The 17,468-nt window shown below is 46.7% G+C and overlaps 1 protein-coding gene across 2 annotated transcripts in view; it reads left to right on the forward strand.

Annotated features, from left to right (window-relative positions):
• Positions 1–234: 234 nt before the first annotated feature.
• Positions 235–17,468, forward strand: part of LOC307029413 (collagen alpha-2(VI) chain-like) — a 29,027-nt gene continuing 11,793 nt past the window's right edge. Inside the window, exon 1 of one of the 2 annotated variants that reach the window (XM_079665375.1) lies at positions 235–680. In XM_079665375.1, the coding sequence (XP_079521501.1) occupies positions 558–680 (123 nt within the window). In that variant the 5' untranslated portion in view covers positions 235–557. The remainder of the gene's footprint in view (positions 681–17,468) is intronic. The other variant, XM_079665374.1, reaches the window with a different exon arrangement.

A 17,468-nucleotide genomic window follows, 5' to 3' on the forward strand; every position in this document is an offset into this window, starting at 1 on the left:
TTCTTGGCATCTCTTTATGACCATTTATGTATGAGTTACTAACAGTGTTGGGTGTAACGCGTTACAAAAGTAACGGCGTTACAGTAATATATTACTTTTGCTGTAATGAAGTAATGTAACGCATTACTAATGGAATGTGGGTAATATATTACCCGTTACAATGCTCAGTAACGCAGTTACAACACATTTTAACCCGAAATTAAATGGTGTTTTGTTTTTTAAGAATGTACTAACATAGCGAGACATTCCGACACCGGACAAATTGTGCGGGTAGATTAGTAAACCTAGTGTTTACCCTTCAGGCTTCGCGTCGAGATCTTCGGGGAAGTTGAACGTTATGCAACCATTCAAAAAAGAGAACGTAGCGAAAAATACAAACAACACATTGTGTCAGGTGCGCGTGACCTGCTCCGCTGCGCGTGCATCATTTCCAAAGTGCTTCCACAACAGTGACACACATCTGATCTGTGGATAATCATTTATACGAAAATGGTTAAAGCAACCATCACTAAACGCCAGCAACACTGCATCTACTGCAGACAGTAGCAACAGGTCAGATGCGGACATCACGCTACCCTCCGTTGTGGACACTAGCTTACTCCCGCCTGACTCGCCGGCCCCGGAGCAGCAGTCTTCGTCGCCCAAAACTACGCCGCCCCTCTGCGGCCCGCAGGTGCCAGGTATATCTAAACAACTACCCGCCTGTACAGTGGGGTAAGGCGGTCATTTGGCAGCTTGTGGTATAAAAATAGACAATGGCTAGAATATGCATGTGAAAATAGTACCATATTCTGACATGCCTGTAGAAATGTTGGGTCAAAAATGATGCATACAATAGCACAGATGCCTTCACCACGAATGGCTACAAAAATATCTCATATCCCAAGCTTATTATCAACGAGCTGATGTTGCAGCTGAAATGTTCTCCAGGTCACAAAGTCAACCTCACATAATGATGTGATACCAGTTTTCAAGCACAGTAAATATTCTCTTCCCATCGTATATGATGGGACCAAGCTGATGATGTAGTAGGCTACATGGTTTTAATAATACTTTTGCCTTTCAATGTTTGCCATTTCAAACCATGAGCATGGTTTAAATAATATTTGCCTTGATTTACAATATGTTAACCTTCATTATAGTCCTTGACAGCGGTCTGTACTGCTGTATTAACAACGTGTCACATGTTAAGAATTTACAATCAGAATCGAGTATTCAACTAAGCCCTGTAATACAAGTTGTTAGTAGCCTTAATATAAGGGCCTACACAGTTGTTATGCTATACCACATTGCCCTTCACTGGATGCATAATGAGCTGCACTAAAATACATGTTAGCATTTAAAATACCTAGCTATTCTTTTGCGGTTATTTTGGTGAAAGTAACTAAAATGTAACTAAAGTAGTGTAACTCATTACATTTCAGAAAGTAATATTGTAATGTAACTTATTACTTTCGAAAGAGAGTAATAAGTAATATGTAATATATTACATTTTGGAAGTAACTTGCCCAACACTGGTTACTAACGTTTATAACTGCCAAAAGGGAGCCTTGTAAAGTGTTAAACAAATCACCATTTATTAATGAGCAGAGTTGGGTGATTTTATAAAAGTAACGAAGTAACGCGCGTCGGGGCAATGTTAGTAACTGTAGTGTGATTGCTGAATTATAAAAGTAACGCGTTACTGTCGGGTCATTGCTTGTGTCAGTAACGGGGTAGTGTGACGCGTTACTTTTATAATTCAGTAATCATACTGCAGTTACTAGCATTGCCCCGACACGCGTTACTTCGTTACTTTTATAAAATCAGTCATAATCACACTGACAGACAAGAGGAGTTTCCGCCGCAGGTTTATATGTAGGCTACGTAATCTGCGCGATTTGCACGTCCACATCTCCACGTGCAGTGCTGCATAAACATGGCTGAGTCAGCGATAACTTTCGAGGGGTGGAGGTATGCCCATTATTTTGAGTTCGTCCGAAGAATAGACAGGAATGCGACGGTGAGGTGCAAACTGTGTCGCCAGAAGCTGTTATCCACTGCTGCAGGGACGTGCACAGGTACGGGCTAATATTGCCCGTGCAACGGCCCGTTTGGCCTTTTTGGCTGACCTGCCCATCTGGAGAGAGCGAGAGTTTCTTTTTCTTTTTTCTGTTGTGGCGTAATCAACATGATAAGCACACAATTAGTATTGTAGCGTCTCGCTGCGGGAAACACACTTTGTCAGCGCTGTCATCTGCCGGTGCGTTAAGACCACCTCAGTGTCGGATTTTGGAAACTTGATTTTGAGTTGTCTCATGGCAGTTAGGGTATAAGGGACAAACCAGGGGACTTGACTTCCTCTTGATACCGGAGGTTATCTACAAAAAAACACCTAAATATAGCCTACTTGTTGTTATTGTGCTTCTGTCTTTCTGTGTCTTTTCATCTGTAAACTCCCTTAACGGGGCCGCTCGCTCTCTTTTCTTGATTGCCCTCTCACGGGTGAACAGTTCAATGTCCCGCTTCATTGTAGGATTTCTGCCATGTCTCTACCACTTTAGTTTGACCATCTTTGTTACTAAGTTATGGAATACTAAATAAATAAGTAATTAGATACCTTACCGTTACTGCGCTCATAAAGAATAATAAGAATAAGAATAATGCGTCTTGAACTGGTTTAATTAATTAGTGTCTTTACGTTTCACAGACTGTTAGCTTGTTGTGGTAGGCTGATAGCCTATTTTATTAAAGAGCATATAAAAAGAAAGACGTGTGATATGTCTCCCTTAATGCAATAGTAATTGGGGGTGCAAGTGGAGTCTTGCAGAGGCAAAACTGTGGCGCGCTTACACGTGTAGGTGCGCCGCAGTCTGCGTGATCTGCCTGTAGGGAGGGGCGGGCCGCGTCTATCGTTTTTCCCATAGATATATTATATATAAACCTAAACACTAGATGGCTCATGGGAGATTTTCCAGCGTAGCTCACCGGCCGCCATCTTGCTACAGTCAACAGCTACTCCGGTACGCGCTATGGTAGCTGTTGTAAGGTGAGTGATCTGCACAAAAATACTCTTAAATCGCTGAAATCTTGACTGATTTACAAACGGTTTGGTTTATTAGAAACATTATTAGCATGGCTATGATACAGGATGCTTGGACATGTTGAAATTGCAGCTTTTCTTTGTGTATGTGCAAGCCCACCTTAACCTGCCATCAGGCCCTGGGGCAGATTTTTTGTAGGCCCCCTATTTAAACAACAAATCAAAGTCATTTATAGCCTCGGCAGGCTCTGTGATCGCACTTCTCCACTCTGCTCTACGCGCGCCTGGTCCTCTCCTCCAGATGAGTGACGTATCGGGCCTCCCTCATGTATTTGTCCGGTTGCCGTTGGCTCCCCTCCACGTAGCAAGTCCTCGTCGTCCTCTCCATCTCCTCCAACAGATAATGTCCCTCCTGTCTGTTTTTCCTCTCCCGCTACTCCATCGCTATCAGAACCAGGCGGCCTACTTGGCTCCGAGGCCCTGCGGCCGGCACCGCTGCTGCTCGGTACAGAACTAATCTGTCCTTCCTCCTCATCCTAGCCTACAGGTTTAAAATAACCTGTAAGCTTCGGCATTTTTTGTAATGGCTGCTTGTCTCGAAACTCCTTTTCCCTCAACAATTTCCTTTACCGAACTTTTTCTTCTCCGACATTTTCTCCTAAACAACCTTCATCTGTCACTCAATCACTTGCAATTTGAATAAGTCACATGTGAAACATATTCTCATTCTGTGCCCACTGACTGCTGCGGAGTCATCATATTTGAGAAAAATCTCTGGAATCCATCGATCTGATTGATTAGCGGAGCAAATTATCAAAATACAACGGAGGGAAGATATTTTCGTTTGGATTACTGGTCTGGGGGAAGCTCACGAGTATGTGTGTGTGTGTGTGTGTGTGTGTGTGTGTGTGTGTGTGTGTGTGTGTGTGTGTGTGTGTGTGTGTGTGTGTGTGTGTGTGTGTGTGTGTGTGTGTGTGTGTGTGTGTGTGTGTACGTACGTGTGTGTGTTTGTGTATTTTTGCGTTTGTGTGTATTGTGTTTGTTTCCCGGGGAAAACACTCAGGAGAAACACCGGCTGTTGTTATGCCTGCTGTGACGTCAAGTTACTCCGTTCTATTTCGTATATGGCTTCGCCCTCTAAGGCTATCGCTATTGGGTAATCCCCCTGCGCCCCCAAGCAGCACTGAAACACTTGTAGTCCACGCCCACCCGCAAGGTGGGCCCCACCCTCGGGCGTCCTTCCGGTATAAATAGGAAGGTGGCCCGGCAATCTGCTCCCTCTTTTTTTCAGCAAACCAGCACAGTTACTGAAGCACAGCAATTGATAATCATCATGAGCAACAACTGCGTCCGTGGTTGTCCCTCATGTGGCTCTGGGTTCATAATGAGTTATGACCTGCAGAGATAAAAGCAGTATGCGAATCCTGCCGGGGGTCAGAGCACGCGTACGCGGCTCTAAACCAGCAGGTAGCATGCACTGCGCTCGTCTCCCCTCGGGCGACAGGAAGCGGAGAGCGGACACTCTTGCTGCTGTGGCCGAGGAGGACGATTGGCCCGTCCAGGCTTACGAGCCAGCGGACGGGGCCTCGTGTCCCTGGGGCAGAGTGCCGGGCAGGAGTCCGAAGCAACTCCTGCCCCGCCTCCCTCCACGGTTCACCGTTCGGTTCTCCCCTCCCTCCTCTCCCCCGGACGGGGGAGACAGAGTCGGAGCAGGGTGCCAGCTTGGCGGCCGAACATGCTTTCCCCCTCTACGTCACCACAGCGCGGCGGCGTCTGTTACGGAGACGGACAGAAAAGTGCTACTGGACGCTCCAATCAGCCCGGACGGGCTGTTCGGACCCCAGTTCCACGCCATGGTGGAGTCCATGAAGACGGCCGCGGAACAGGTGGACAGCATTCGCCAGCATGTACAGCTGGCTCCAGTCGGCTGAGCTGCCACAGCGGCACCAACGCCCGCAGCAGCCGCGGCATCCACGCCGGCCACAGGAGGCCGCAAGCGGAGAGACGCCCACAGCAACCGCCCCGGCGGCTGCAGGGGCTCCGTCCCACGTCTCCGCTCCCCCGCCACCCCAGAGACAGGGTCTCCCGGCGGCGAGTCAAATGGGAGTGAGGCTCCCCCGCTCCTGGTCGGCTCCGCGAGAGCCTCCGAGGAAGCGGAGCCGGTAATTAAGCCGGCTTCCACTAATCTGTTGATTAAGTAGATAGCAGGGCTCCCTGCAGAAGCCTGCTCGCGGCATTCCTCTGTCCGAGATACGCCTCCTACACACGGTCATAACCCATGAGCGCCGGTATAACGCCTCATGTGGACAGCACTGCACACACCTCCACTCATCCCCTGAGCGTGTACACGCCTCATGATGACAGCCGGAGTGAAACGCAGCGTGTGGAGGTTTCCTCGCAGCCCTTTCGCCTCACGGGCAGCGGCGGCGAGGGCAATGCCCCGCCTCCCTCCACGGTTCACCGTTCGGTTCTCCCCTCCCTCCTCTCCCCCGGACGGGGGAGACAGAGTCGGAGCAGGGTGCCAGCTTGGCGGCCGAACATGCTTTCCCCCTCTCCGTCACCACAGCGCGGCGGCGTCTGTTACGGAGACGGCCAGAAAAGTGCTACTGGACACTCCAATCAGCCCGGACGGGCTGTTCGGACCCTAGTTCCACGCCATGGTGGAGTCCATGAAGACGGCCGCGGAACAGGTGGACGGCATTCGCCAGCATGTACAGCTGGCTCCAGTCGGATGATCTGCCACAGCGGCACCAACGCCTGCAGCAGCCGCGGCGTCCACGCCGGCCACAGGAGGCCGCAAGCGGAGAGACGCCCACAGCAACCGCCCCGGCGGCTGCAGGGGCTCCGTCCCACGTCTCCGCTCCCCCGCCACCCCAGAGACAGGGTCTCCCGGCGGCGAGTCAAAGGGGAGTGAAGCTCCCCCGCTCCTGGTCTGCTCCGCGAGAGCCTCCGAGGAAGCGGAGCCGGTAATTAAGCCGGCTGCCACTAATCTGTTGATTAAGTAGACAGCAGGGCTCCCTGCAGAAGCCTGCTGGTTTTAACCTATCGGTTAATAAACCTGCAGAGCTCGCGGCATTCCCCTGTCCGAGATACGCCTCCTACACACGGTCATAATAACCCATGAGCGCCGGTTTAACGTCTCATGGGGACAGCACTGCACACACCTCCACTCATCCCCTGAGCGTGTACACGCCTCATGATGACATCCGGAGTGAAACGCAGCGTGTGGAGGTTTCCTCGCAGCCCTTTCGCCTCACGGGCAGCGGCGGCGAGGGCAATGGCGTGGCTCGTCACCATGACGACCATTACAGCACATCACAGAGAAGCCAGAACGGGGGAATGAGCAGTATTCCAAGCTGAGTGCCCCCAGCGGAAGCGCCCGCAGCGCCACGGCGCCAGGGCTCGCTGCAGAATCCTGATGGTTTTAACCTATCGGTTAATTAACTGCAGAGCTCGCTAATTAAGCCGGCTGCCACTAATCTGTTGATTACCAGCAGGGCTCGCTGCAGAAGCCTGCCCGTTTTAACCTCGGTTAATAACCTGCAGAGCTCGCGGCATTCCTCTGTCCGAAATACGCCTCGTACACACGGCCTTAATAAACCCATGAGCGCCGTTATAACGCCTCATGTGGGCAGCACTGCACACACCTCCATCCATCCCCTGAGCGTGTACGCGCCTCATGATGAGATTTGGAGCCGATGAGGAGGAGTTCAGTTTTATTGCTGTTGAGTTTGAGGAAGTTGTGTTGCATCCAGGATTTTATTGCAGTCAGACAGGATTCGATGTGTGTGAGAGGGGGGTTGTGGGGGGATTTGGTGCTGAGGTAGATCTGTGTGTCGTCAGCATAGCAGTGAAAGTCCAGGTTGTGATGGCGGAGAATCTGACCAAGGGGGAGGATGTAGATGATGAAGAGGAGGGGGCAGAGTACTGAACCTTGGGGAACACCTTGGGTGACTGAAGCTGTGGTAGAGGAGTGATTGTTGAGGGAGATGAAGTGGGATCTGTCGGAGAGGTAGGACTGGAGCCACCTGAGTGCAGTACCTTCGATACCGATATCCCGGAGTCGGGTAAGCAGGATGATGTGGCTCACGGTATCGAAGGCTGCACTCAGGTCAAGGAAGATGAGGATGTTGAGGGAACCGGTGTCAGCAGAGGTGAGGAGGGAATTGAGGACTTTGATGAGTGCCGTTTCTGTGCTGTGGTGAGGACGAAAACCAGACTGAAGGGGTTCAAAAAGGTCATTTTTTTGGAGATGCCGGTGGAGTTGTTTGGAGATGATGCGTTCTATTGTTTTAGAGAGAAAGGGGAGGTTGGAGATGGGGCGGTAATTACTGAGGGAGGAGGGATCCAGACCGGGTTTCTTGAGGATGGGAGTGACAGCAGCAGTTTTGAAGGCAGAGGGAACGGTTCCTTGGGACAGGGAGGAGTTGAAAAGGTTGACAATGTAGGGGCAAAGGACGGGGAGGCAGGACTTCAGAAGAGGGGTGGGTAGAGGGTCAAGCAAGCAGGTTGTGGGTTTGGAGGAGCTGATCAGTTGGAGTATTTCAGGGGGGGTAACCAGAGTGAACTGGGAGAGAATGCCGTGGGGAGGAGGGCTCGGGAGGTCAAGGGAGATGGAGGGAGGAATTGTGGCGGTGGATGTTGGGGGAGATGTTTGTGTGTCAGATGCAGCGGATAGGGAGTGATTAATGGCAGTGATTTTGTCAGAGAAAAACTGGAGGAATGAACTGCATGTGGAAGTGGAGGAAGAGAGGGTGTCAGCACGGGGTTTGAGGAGCTTATTGACGGTGGAGAAGAGGGTCCTGGGGTTACGGGAGGGGTCGATGAAGATGGTGGAGAGGTAAGCAGATTTTGCGGCATTGAGGGCGTCTCTGTAGGTAGTGAGATGGAGTTTGTAGGAATCATGGTGAACTGTGAGGGATGATTTCATGGTTAGGCGTTCAAGCTGGCGGCCGGTTTGCTTCAGTTTACGGAGTGCAGGGGTGAACCAGGGTGAGGAGGTTTTAAAAGTGACATTTTTCCTTTTGAGGGGGGCCAAGCTATTGAGGGAGGCGAGTAGGGTTGAATTAAGGTGGTTGAGTTGATCATCGGGTGAGCTGAGGTTCGAGTCCAGGGGGAGAGTAGAGGATAGCAGGTCGGAGAGGTGCTGGGGATCAACAGAGCGTAAATTACGGAAAGTGATGTTCCTGGATGGGGGTGGGGCGGCGGACGGGGGAGGCGGTGGTGAACTGTATGAGTTTGTGGTCAGAGAGGGGAAAGGGGCAGGGGTGGAGGTCGAGTACTGTGAGGTTGGTGGAGCAGACAAGGTCAAGGATGTGTCCTTTATCGTGGGTGGGGAAGGTGACATGTTGTGTAAATGAGAAATTGTCCAGAAGGGAGGAAAATTCAGAAGCGCGTTTGCAGGTGGTGGAGTCCATGTGGATGTTAAGGTCGCCGAGGAGTAACAGACGTGGGGAGAGGGATGAAGCAATGGTTAGGAGTTCAGTGAGATCAGAGAGGAAGGAGGGGTGTGGTTTAGGGGGGGGGGGTAAATGAGGATAACTGTCAGTGAGGGAGGGGTTTTGAAGGCGAGAAATTCGAAGGATGGTACTGAGGGGAGGGTGTGTTCTGTAGTCCGGATGTTCTGGTTGTAGATGACAGCCAGCCCACCACCACGGCGTGAGGGGCGGGGTTTAGTGATGTAATTAAAACCAGGGGGGGATGTTTGATTAAGCGAGAAGAAGTCATTGGGTTGTTGCCAGGTTTCAGTGAGCAGAAGGAAGTCGATGGATTTGTCCAGGATGAGTTCGTGAAGGATGTGGGCTTTATTGTTGAGTGACCGTATATTTAGAAGGGCAAAATTGGTCAAGTGGGGGGTTGTAGGGGTGGTGGCAGGCTGGAGAGGTATGAGGTTTTCTAGGTTAGCAGCGCGGGGGTGGGCATGAGAGGGGGGGCAGTGGAGCAGAGGAGGGGGGCTTGATGGTGGGGAGAAATGGCTTGTTATATGTGTTGGGAGGCGGAGGGGAGTGGGATCCGCTCCAGGTATTCCGTGCAGCTGGGAGTGTAGGTGAGCGGGGGAGATTGTAAGAGAAGCAGTAGGAGTTGCGTTCTGATGACGCGTCAGGTGTGCAACAGTGCGTTGCGTGGAGCAGATGGATGCAATGGATTGTCCGTGCTGAAGGTAAACAAAACTGCGGCGGGTGCTTCGGTGAATGTAGCGGGGTCGACGAGGGAGTCCAAGATGTCTGATGACTGAGATGGAAGACGGAGTGGAGGAGTTGGTCAATGACAGCAGCTGTGAGATGGAGTATTTCAGCATGATGACAGGCGGAATGGCTGGGAGCAGTGTGATGGCAGCGATAGCAGCTAGCAGCAGATAGCAGCAGATAGCAGCTAGCGGGCTAGCTAGGTTCACAGAAGTGGAGGATTGTTGTGGAGACGAGAAAGATCCACGACATGGCAGGAGGATGTGAGCAGCGGGACGGGACAGATGCACCCCAGAGATGAAGGCAGGAGGCAGAGAGAGTCCACGGTTGTTGCGTGGGACGGAGACAGACAGTAGGCGATGTAGCAGATAGCAATAGCCACCCGGCACGTTGATGGCTACGTGAGGGCAGCCGGCTACAGCCAGCAACGGAGGCAGAAGTCCAAAATAAGTTAAACAATTTTTTTAAAAACAATGTGCATTGCTTTAAAGATGTGTAAATGCAGGGCAGTGGCCCAATTCGAAAGATTGAAGAACGAATGGTAGTTGAGGGTGATAGAGGGTGACAGAGGCGGAGAAGCGGCGAACAGTCAACGCCAGCGTCCTCTCCAGCAGCGGGAAAAAAAAAAAAAAAAGTATATCTGAAGAACGAACCCAAACCATTGTATTACCAAATTGGTATCAAATAAATAATAAGCACTGGTAATACCAATGCTGATAAAGTCAACTATTTTATTTGAGTATTTGTGTCTGGGAGAAGGTACTGTACCCAGTTCCTATGTTCGGCAGTTATAGACTGGGATTTCTTGTACAAGAGAATACAAAAAATATCAATATGGACCATTACTGTATGATTATCCTAAATGATGTTATACAATGCACCTAATAAACAAGTATGGCATTTTGAAACATGATGTGCAACAATTTTTACTGTAATTTGTGTGCATTTTGTTGAAAACTAAGATGATGTTATGTTTTTTGTTTTGTTAGTATGCACGTAGACGCTTTCGACATACCTGGAGAAGGAAGAAATTGGTCTTTGGAATGATGGGAGTTAAAGACAAAAGGCGGAGGCTAGTGTTGTTATTAGTGATGGAGGTGTGACGGCCCCAGAGCCTGGGGCCTGAGAGTGTGTGAATGTTGCAGGTCCTGCGATGGGGTGGAGCTGAAGAGGCCAATCAGTGTGATCAGGGACACCTGGCCCGGAGGTGCTAGCCCAGCTGCCCGGAGTCACAGGGCCGTCATGACTCTCTCCAAGCCTGCTGCGGAGGGACTCCCACCGTGATCCTTTCACCTCGTCCATCCTCTCCTGTTTTTGGTTTTGCCAAATAAAGTGCAGTGATCGTTGGAAACTTTGAGCGTCCCTCCTGGTCTTTCTGTTGTGGCCAACGGGCCGGTCATAACAACTGGGGGCTCGTCTATCGTGAGTAGGTACCGGGAGTTAGTTGGGTTGGTGTGGCGTTAGCTGTACCTGAGTTAGCCTGTGTTTTCGTGGCTAATTGGTAGCCTGAGTTTATTTTGGGGGAGAAGCTGGGAGCACGTATCGCCCATATGACTGTTACGTCACGTGTTGGGGATTCCCTTGGATGACAGTGACGTATAGCCATAATTATGGTGTTGTATGCACTATTTTCGAACGCGTATGGTCCCGGGTTTGGGTGTATTGATGAGGTTTGTGTTTGTCCGGTAGCTGTGATCTGTTCTTAGATATTCGCTGAAACATAGGAGGTAGTGGTCCCGCCTGTGTGTACAATACCTGTAGGAGTGTTTCCCCTGATAGGTTCAAGAGGTGTTTCCCCTTTGGGTTTCGTCTGGGGGGGGGGCCTTGATAGTGTTGGGGTACGGCGGTTAGAGCTTCACTTTCCCTTTTCCCTAAACTTGCTCGGGAGCACTTCCGTGGGTCAGGGGGGATGCCAGTTACCTGGTCGCCTCTCTCAGTCCAGCGGGCTTTAAGTGCATAAATACCCACCGCTATGCCTCATGAAGACTAGGGGGGGAGTTATCTAGTAAGTTTGTGGTTAGGAAGTCAGCTAGTGGGGCTGCTCATTCCTACTGTGTGCAAAGGTGGGCTAAGAAATTGCATTTATTTTCTAAAAATAGCGGTTGTCGCATAAATATGTGCCGTGTTGAATTTTGAGCAGCAGAAGGAGTTGCTCAAATTACGAATAGAGTTGAAGACGGAAAAGGAGTTGGCCGTGTTGAGCTGGAAAGAGCGGTGTCTGTAAAAATTGAGGCAGGAAACTGAGCAGGCAAAGTTGGAGTTGCAGAGGGAGAAACTGGTATTGGTTAGAGAGGGCAGAATAGCGGCTGATGTCCTGTTTTTTGATGATCCAGCTAGTCAAAGCAGGACCACAGGATGAAATAAATGATTTGAGGCTGGTGCCCAGGTTTAATGAAAAGGATCCAGAATTTATTTTTTCGATGTTTGAGCGTGTTGCTGTTGTAAGGGGGTGGTCTGAGGCCACTCGCGTGTTATTATTGCAGTGTGTGTTAACCGGGAGGGCTCAGGAGGCTTATTCGTCCTTAAGTGGCAGGGACTATTTGTGCTACGAGTTAGTCAAATCTGCCGTTCTCAAGGCTTATGAGCTGGTGCCTGAAGCTTATCGTTAGAGGTTTAGGAATTGGAAGAGAGGTGATAAATCTCACCTCGAGTTTGCTCGGGATATTTCCACTCATTTCGATCGCTGGTGTGCAGCAACTGACGTTGATTCTCACGGGGCGTTGAGGGATCTCGTCGTTCTGGAACAATTAAAAAATTCTGTACCGGAGCACATTGCAGTCTATATCAGTGAGCACGCAGTCAGAATAGCTGCTGTAGCTGCTGCGTTAGCAGATGACTATGTTTTGACACACGTTGGTGAAGGTGCTGCGTTAGCAGATGACTATGTTTTGACACACGTTGGTGAAGGTGCTGCCGTACAAGGCAGTCACAGTGGAAATTCCTCCGGTAAGGGAGCGTGGTCTGGATGTCCATTGAGATCTGCTGGGCAAGAGAGAGGGTATGGATGTGGTGCACGTGAGCCTGACAATGTGTGTCATTAATGTCATGAGCAAGGGCACTGGAGAAAAGACTGCTATGCATTTAGGGCTAAAGCTGAGCAGGAAGGGACTAGTGGTAGTCCCAGGCCAGCAATGTTCATGGCACCTGTCACTGAGCAGGCGACTGGGCGTTTAGACAGTGAGTTGAAACCGCAGGGATCTAGCCCAGAACTGCAGTCTTATTTGCCTTTCATGACTGAAGGTTTTGTTTCTCTGGTGGGGAGCGATAAGAAGGTGCGGGTGAAGATATTACGCGACACCGGACCATGTTCTGGAGAATCACAGAACGGACGATTGTCCTTATTATTATGCCGTTTAAACCAATTATTTAAATGTGGTAAATGTGTAAGTTTCGTTGACAGGTCCACACACTGCTTCCCCGCAGCGAGGCTCCCCCCCCCCCCCCCCCCCCCCCCGTTGATAATTCTCGATCGTCGGCACGGTGATAACAATTTTTTTTTTAAATGGCATTTCATATCAAAAAGGTTGCCGACCCCTGCTCTAGCCAATCAAACCGCTGCTTGTGTGTCAGGGGCGGGATATTCATGTGATTGGTTGTTGGTTGCACTTCAGGCACGCCCGCCGGCAAGCTTTTTCCAAAGCCGCTGTGTGGACGGGCCGTAAGAGTCATGTTTCTGACTGTTGCCTGTCAGTTCCGTTGCTATGGTTCCGTTGTTATATGTACTGAAACAAGAGCCGGTATAATTCCACGCGCGAAAACAAAATAAAAATTGGAATACGTTATTTTAGTGTCTTAAAAGTAGACTGAGGTATGAAGGGTTAACGTTACATCTTAGAATAATTTTTAGCCATGTCATGTATACATACTAACATATAAGGGTATACTTAGTGTGGTTACTCCATGTTTACTACAGTAGCTATAACATTAACGTTACATCACTCTTTTCACTTCTTACTCAGTCAGCCAGAGTGCAGATATCACCATTAGATTCACAAATCTGAAACATCATCCATTTCTTCACTGCTGGTGATGACATTTTTGTCAGCTGCTGATACTGCTGCAGCTTGTGGCGCCTGCTTCGATGAAAATAACTTTCTAACATCCATAACTTTATAGGCTATTAGCTTAAAACTCGTCAGGCACTAGGAATGATCACTTCTTCTTCAGGGCAGGGAAGGCTACGCAGTACGCAGGCTAATGTCTTATTTTAAAATATATATATATATATATTTAAGGGAAACATCCGGGGCTTTAGCCCAAGTAGCCACCCCCTAGCGCCACCACTGCCAAGGATGCTGGCTGATTAAAAAGATGAAGTAAGCTAGGTAGCCAATATAAGGCTTAGCAGTACAGATAAATGTGGGCTCACTATTTGGCAAGCAACCGGTCACAGTTGCCCTGTTTATCTCATGTCTTATAAAAGCTTATTAAATGTGGGGTTGGTAATTTTAGAGAAACCAGCTCCAGTGCGCTAGAATTTGAAAATACACAACCGGAAGAAATCTGCCACTTCCTTACAGAGCCCCTCCTCCAACACACACGAACGCGCACATGACCAATGAGGGCACGAGATAAGTTTGTGCACAGATGGAAGGCTGACAGGCAGGTAGGCCATCCAGTTATTTTAGCCGGGCCGGCTAAAATGATTGGTCGTGCTTTTTACAGTACTACGGCTTCCACAGATGACGTTTTTGTATGGATTTTTTGTCAAAGCACTTAAGATATTCATTGCTATCGGGATGTTAAGAGCATACACATTTTTTTTTTATCTCGAGCCGGTTTCTCAAACTTACCTACCCCACCTTTAATGGTTTATAAAGTGTTCAAAACCTAATTAATAAATTACAAACTATTCGTAAACCCTTTATAAGGGTAGTCTTATTGTAAAGTGGTACCCTTCACCAGTTACTGCAGAGGGGACATGTCTCTGTCCTTGATTTATATTTAAAAAAAGAACAGAATAAAATCATAGAGGCATGAAAAGACAGACAGGTCATCTGTAATAATCTAAAGTGTCTCAGAGGGAAAACGTCCTTCAGGAGACAATGAAAAATAGATTGTATGTGTCTTGGCAGTGCATACAAAGCTCCTGCTGCAGAGTGCCATCCAATCCAGAGGACCTGTGTGTGTTTCTCTCTACAGCAGACATTCAGGTTGTTTAAGAATGAAACAACTTAAAAACAAATTGAAAATAAATCTGGGTGACCTTTAAAGTCTATGATAAAAATGTAAAAACTATGTAAAATCTTAAAATTTAGATAGAGGTTGAAAAAGTCTTTACTTAAAGGCGCCTTGAGTTTATGACCACTAAATCTATACTTTTAATCTTAGATTATGGTTTTATTCCACTGATGCACAGGAGAATGTAATGCCCCAAAGCAGCAAGGTGTCAGAAGTGAAGAAGAAGATTGCTAAGTAAAGATGGATGTAAACATAGTAGGCTTGCAATACAATTCAAACATTTAAGAAAAAGCTTTTAGAGAAAGAAAATGCATTCAACATGTTTGTTAGACCTCAAGGATACACACAATGCGTGTTGGTGAGTAACACACACAGACTGTGTAGACAAATGTTTACATGTGGGCCAGCATCATTTGGGACAAGTGTTGAAAAGCCCAACAGAGAAGAAAGTGGTTCAGGACATCTGGTTGCTGTTGTAATGTATCATAGTTTAAAAAGCGTGTTTTAATTAACTGCTTCCTGTTGCAATTTCATGTACAACCACAAGCGTGGAAAAATAACACTGTGCATGCCAGATTTAAGAAAATAGTCAATGTTATGCAGAAAAAGGGCCCCTTTAGTATTATTTTATTTTTATTTTATACTAATGGAGGAAGATGTATATTTGATACATTGTTGAGGATTTCTATAAAAATGCATACAGTTTTAACAGCTTGTGTATGTTTTGTATTTAAAATCTCAATCTGTATGGCAAGGTGTACAGAATGTAAAAGTAAAGTAGCAGTATACCTAAAAAAACGGTATACATGTACATACTTGTAGTTGTACATGTATATGTTAGCCACTGCAGATGTTTGGGTCCATGAACAAACAGAAAGTTAGCAAGTGTTCACATTGGACTAGCTGGAACTACATAATATTTGGCATTTTTACTTTAAAGAAATAAATAATAATTTGATGAATCAATCATGTAAATATACTGTTTGTTCATACTTTATGAACAAACAGTTGGATAGTTGCAGCAGTTAAATTCCAACATGCCATGTCTGGTGCTGTAAGGTCTTGAAATCTAAACACACTGAGAGCTCTCTCCATGTAAGGATGTGAAGCAGAGGAATGTTTGGACAGATTCAGCTCGTGACTAACATTCATTCTGTCTAATCCGGTAGATAAATAGATTATAAAGCATGTTGTATTTATTTAAAACGTATAGTCCACAATGCTCTCTCTGAAGCTTTCAGTGGATTTGTCAAACTCAGACTTCATCTAAACATCAGCTCTCCAATGAAATTCCCTTCCGCGTGCGTGTGTGCGCGCGCGCCCCAAGCGAGTTCGTGCGTGTGTCGAGATTAAACGGGCGGCTCCTCGACCACGAGCTGACCCAGGCTGATATGGAGACTTTCTGATTGAGATGATTATCTTCTGCACTGCAGTCAAGCCAGCCTCCACTTCGGAAAACACAGTCAAACCAGCATCCGCGTTGTTTTGCGGTGCGCGAATATCCTATGCATTACGGTAGTGGCTTGGAAAAACTGCCTCCAAAATAAAAGTGCTTCCTCGGTCAATAACAATAATACTAAACATATTAAAATATGTACTATATAGGCCTAATGTGATCAATAATAATGTAAGACAAACTACGTATAACTACACATTATAACTGAGTGAATGTAAAACTTAAAGAGTTTCAAAATAAAAGACCTTTGAAGTCTCATATATGAGCTATGATCCCTCTGTTTTTAGATAAGAATAAAACAAAAACCCTCCAGTATCAAATACTTATGTCACTTCAGGGTGATAGCAGGACACCCCATCTAGTCACTCTGAAAGAATCAGGACAATCTGATGTAGAGTTTCAAAATAAAATACCTTTGAAGTCTCATATATGAGCTATCATCCCTCTGTTTTTAGATGAGAATAAAACAAAAACTGTCCAGTATCAAATACTAATATCACTTCAGGATGGTAGCAGGACACCCCAGTTAGTCACTCAGAGAAAATCAGGACAATCTGATGTAGTTTCAAAATAAAAGATCAGTGTCGCTATCATTCCTCTGTTTTTAGATGAGAATCAAACAAAAACGGTCCAGTATCAAATACTAATATCTCTTCAGGGTGATAGCAGGACACCCCATCTAGTCACTCAGAGAAAATCAGGACAATCTGATGTAGAGTTTCAAAATACAATGGTAAATGTCAGTGTGACGGCCGTCGCCTCCCCGGTCCTTTTACGTCCGTTTTGCTGTTACATGTGTAAATGAGCTGTGTGGTTGCCCTAACTAACATCATTGGCTACCATTTCCTGCGCAATGAAAAGTTTTCCGCTCTATCGCGGGAATATCTCCGCAACGGAGCGAGCTTAAGTTTAACTTTCAAATGCCCGATATTACCCAATAAAGTAATTATTATCTTATAAAGAAGTGAAATAGTGAAATTGAAAGATTGCCAATTATTTAATTAATAATTAATAATTATTATTTATTATTTCAAAATCGGTCTTAATAACTTCTGAAATGTCCGACCGAATTGACAAATCAGAATCGAGTATTCAACTAAACTGTGTAATAGCCCATAATAACGTGTTGAATTTGGGAATGATTGGAAATGTTTGGAGTACATGACTTTGAAAAATATATGTCTGTTATTAAAGTTCAGAAGTGTAGTGTGGGGCCTTGTCTGTGCCCACTCCAATTTAAAAGCCTTTCTGTATTTCAGAAAAGGAAAATACAAAAACACACAAATATAAAAAAATAAAATAAAGGACGAATACGCTGACACCCACTGAGATCAGTAAAAGACTGAACATGTTTTTCTTATATTATTATTATAATAATAATAATAATAATAATAATAATAATAATATTAACAATAACCTGTATTTGTATAGCACCTTTCATACAGGAGTTGCAGTCCAAAGTGCTTCACAGTCTCATAAGATAGAGTTTAAGAAAATGGATGTCAAATAAAATAAAGTTAACAAGAACATTGATATCACATATGAAAGGGTTAAAATACATACAAATATAAATACAATTATCATAGAATAGACATTGAGTAAAAAATAGATTATATTCAGGATA

This window comes from Notothenia rossii (genome assembly GCF_949606895.1).
Source record: "Notothenia rossii genome assembly, chromosome: 2".
Classification (NCBI taxonomy): Eukaryota; Metazoa; Chordata; class Actinopteri; order Perciformes; family Nototheniidae; genus Notothenia; species Notothenia rossii.